At 66.6% G+C, this 1,813-nt stretch overlaps 1 protein-coding gene across 1 annotated transcript in view; it reads right to left on the minus strand.

Annotated features, from left to right (window-relative positions):
• Nucleotides 1-86: 86 nt before the first annotated feature.
• OSBPL5 (oxysterol binding protein-like 5) overlaps nucleotides 87-1,813 on the minus strand; it is a 30,544-nt gene continuing 28,817 nt past the window's right edge. Inside the window, exons 14-17 of the mRNA XM_010837810.1 lie at nucleotides 1,653-1,742; nucleotides 1,421-1,557; nucleotides 837-1,022; nucleotides 87-602 (exon numbers count right to left, since the gene is read on the minus strand). Coding sequence (XP_010836112.1) covers nucleotides 167-602; nucleotides 837-1,022; nucleotides 1,421-1,557; nucleotides 1,653-1,742 — 849 coding nt within the window. The 3' untranslated portion in view covers nucleotides 87-166. The remainder of the gene's footprint in view (nucleotides 603-836; nucleotides 1,023-1,420; nucleotides 1,558-1,652; nucleotides 1,743-1,813) is intronic.

Below are 1,813 nucleotides of genomic sequence, written 5' to 3' on the forward strand. Positions count from 1 at the left end.
CCTTGTGCTCCCCAGGGCCTCTTGCTGTCCTCCCCACCTCACCCCCACCCCCTGCCTCTCCCACCCTCCTCACCCACCCACAGAGGCCCAGGAGTCTGTGCAAATGCCACCTCCTCCTTCTCCTGCTACTTGGGCAAGCCCCTGGGCTGCCCTGAGGCTCAGTGTTTCATCTGTACAATGGGATACCGCCTGGCCGACACCACGGAGGGCGGTTCTGGGGAGCGATGGGGCAGGGCCAGTGCACCCCAGCACAGTGCCCTGAACATCGGGGTGTCCCAGGAACTGCGTGTCCTGCAAGTCCAGGGGTCTTGGCCCCTTGCTGGGTGGGAAACAGGGACCCAGGGGGACACCAGGGGAGACCCTGCTGGGATGTGTGTGGGTCAGAGTGTGATGGGGACCCAGAAGAGGAGGGCCAGGTTAGCTGGGTGTGAGGTGGGGGCGGAGGAGCCCAGGCCGGGCCCGGGGTGGTTCTGACCTGGTGCCTGGGCCCCGGGCTGCCCAGGAAGGCGGTCTGGCCAGCCATGGTCTCCCGCTGCAGGGTGTGCAGGACCCCATCTTGCTCAAACTGGGCGATGTCCTTCAGGGGGTCCCAGGGGCTGTGGCTGGGGGCGTCCAGAGAGTGTGGGTTGGCAGGGGCGGGGGCCCCCACACTGAGGGGCCCCCTCCCGGCCCAGCCCTCAGCCTCTCATCAGGGATGGAGCCCCCAGAGGAGTGACCACAGCCTGCCCCCATGAGCAGCCCCCGCGTGGACCTCCCTCCCCATCAGTCAGGGCCAGGACAGTGGGGGTCTGCCAGCAGCCCGCCGCGCAGCCCAGGCCCAGTCCGCTGGCACTCACTTCTCATATCGGTAGCGCCACTCCTGGGTGGCAGGGTCCAGGTGGAAGAGCTGGGGTGTCCAGGGCACCAGGTTCTGCTGGCGCTCTCGGGCCCGCTGCCGCTGTGCCTCCTCCAGGGAAAACTTCTCCTGTGTGGCTTTGTGCTGGTCACCCTCACTGATGGCCCTGGTGACGTGCTGCCAGAGCCTGCGAGTGGAGCACCTGCTCTGAGCCAAGGGGACCTGGGCAGCCTTGTCCCTTCATACTAGAGGGGAGGCTCGGAGCAACCTCCACTTGACTGCCTCCAGTGACAGGGAGCTTACTACATAATCAGGGTGCCCATTTCTCCTGGGCACTGTTTATTTACCATGAAATGGTTCTTTCCTATGCTGGGCGCACACTTGGCATCAGCAGGGCCCTCCCTACAGAGCTCGCTCTTCCCCAGGCCTCCCTTTCTCTCCCTCCAGCTTCCCACAGCCGGACGTGTCCTCTGCCACCAGGGATCCCCTCGCGTCTGTCCTCGTGCCAGGGACATCCAGGGGATCGCAGCTGCCAGCCTGGCCGCTCTGGCTGGGGTCGGGGGTCCTGCAGCGCCCAGGCCTCACCTCTCCGACTCCAGCTCCGTCTGCTCTTCCAGCAGCACCGTGTACCGTTTCAGCCGCTGCCTGCGCACCTCCTCGCTGGGGTTCCAGAAGAGCTCCGGGCCTCCTCTGCCCTCCTCCTTGATGAACACTTCCCTGTCCTGCCCCAGATGGCCGGGCGGGTCAGAGGTGCCGGCCGTGGCCTCCGGAGCTGGGCCCGCCCGCCTGCCCGCGCCTGCCCAGAGGCGGGTCTCACCCAGTGTCCAGTGAGCCGTGCCAAGACCTCCTCGCCCGAGGTGATCTTCCCCGAGATCTGGTTGATGCTCGTGCTGCCCCCGAAGAAGGGCTGTGGGGACATGCCGGAGATGGATGCGGGTGAGGGCACTGAGCTGGGGAGCAGGAGGGGCTCCTTCCTCG

Source organism: Bison bison, unplaced genomic scaffold (assembly GCF_000754665.1).
Source record: "Bison bison bison isolate TAMUID 2011002044 unplaced genomic scaffold, Bison_UMD1.0 scf7180017864080, whole genome shotgun sequence".
Classification (NCBI taxonomy): Eukaryota; Metazoa; Chordata; class Mammalia; order Artiodactyla; family Bovidae; genus Bison; species Bison bison.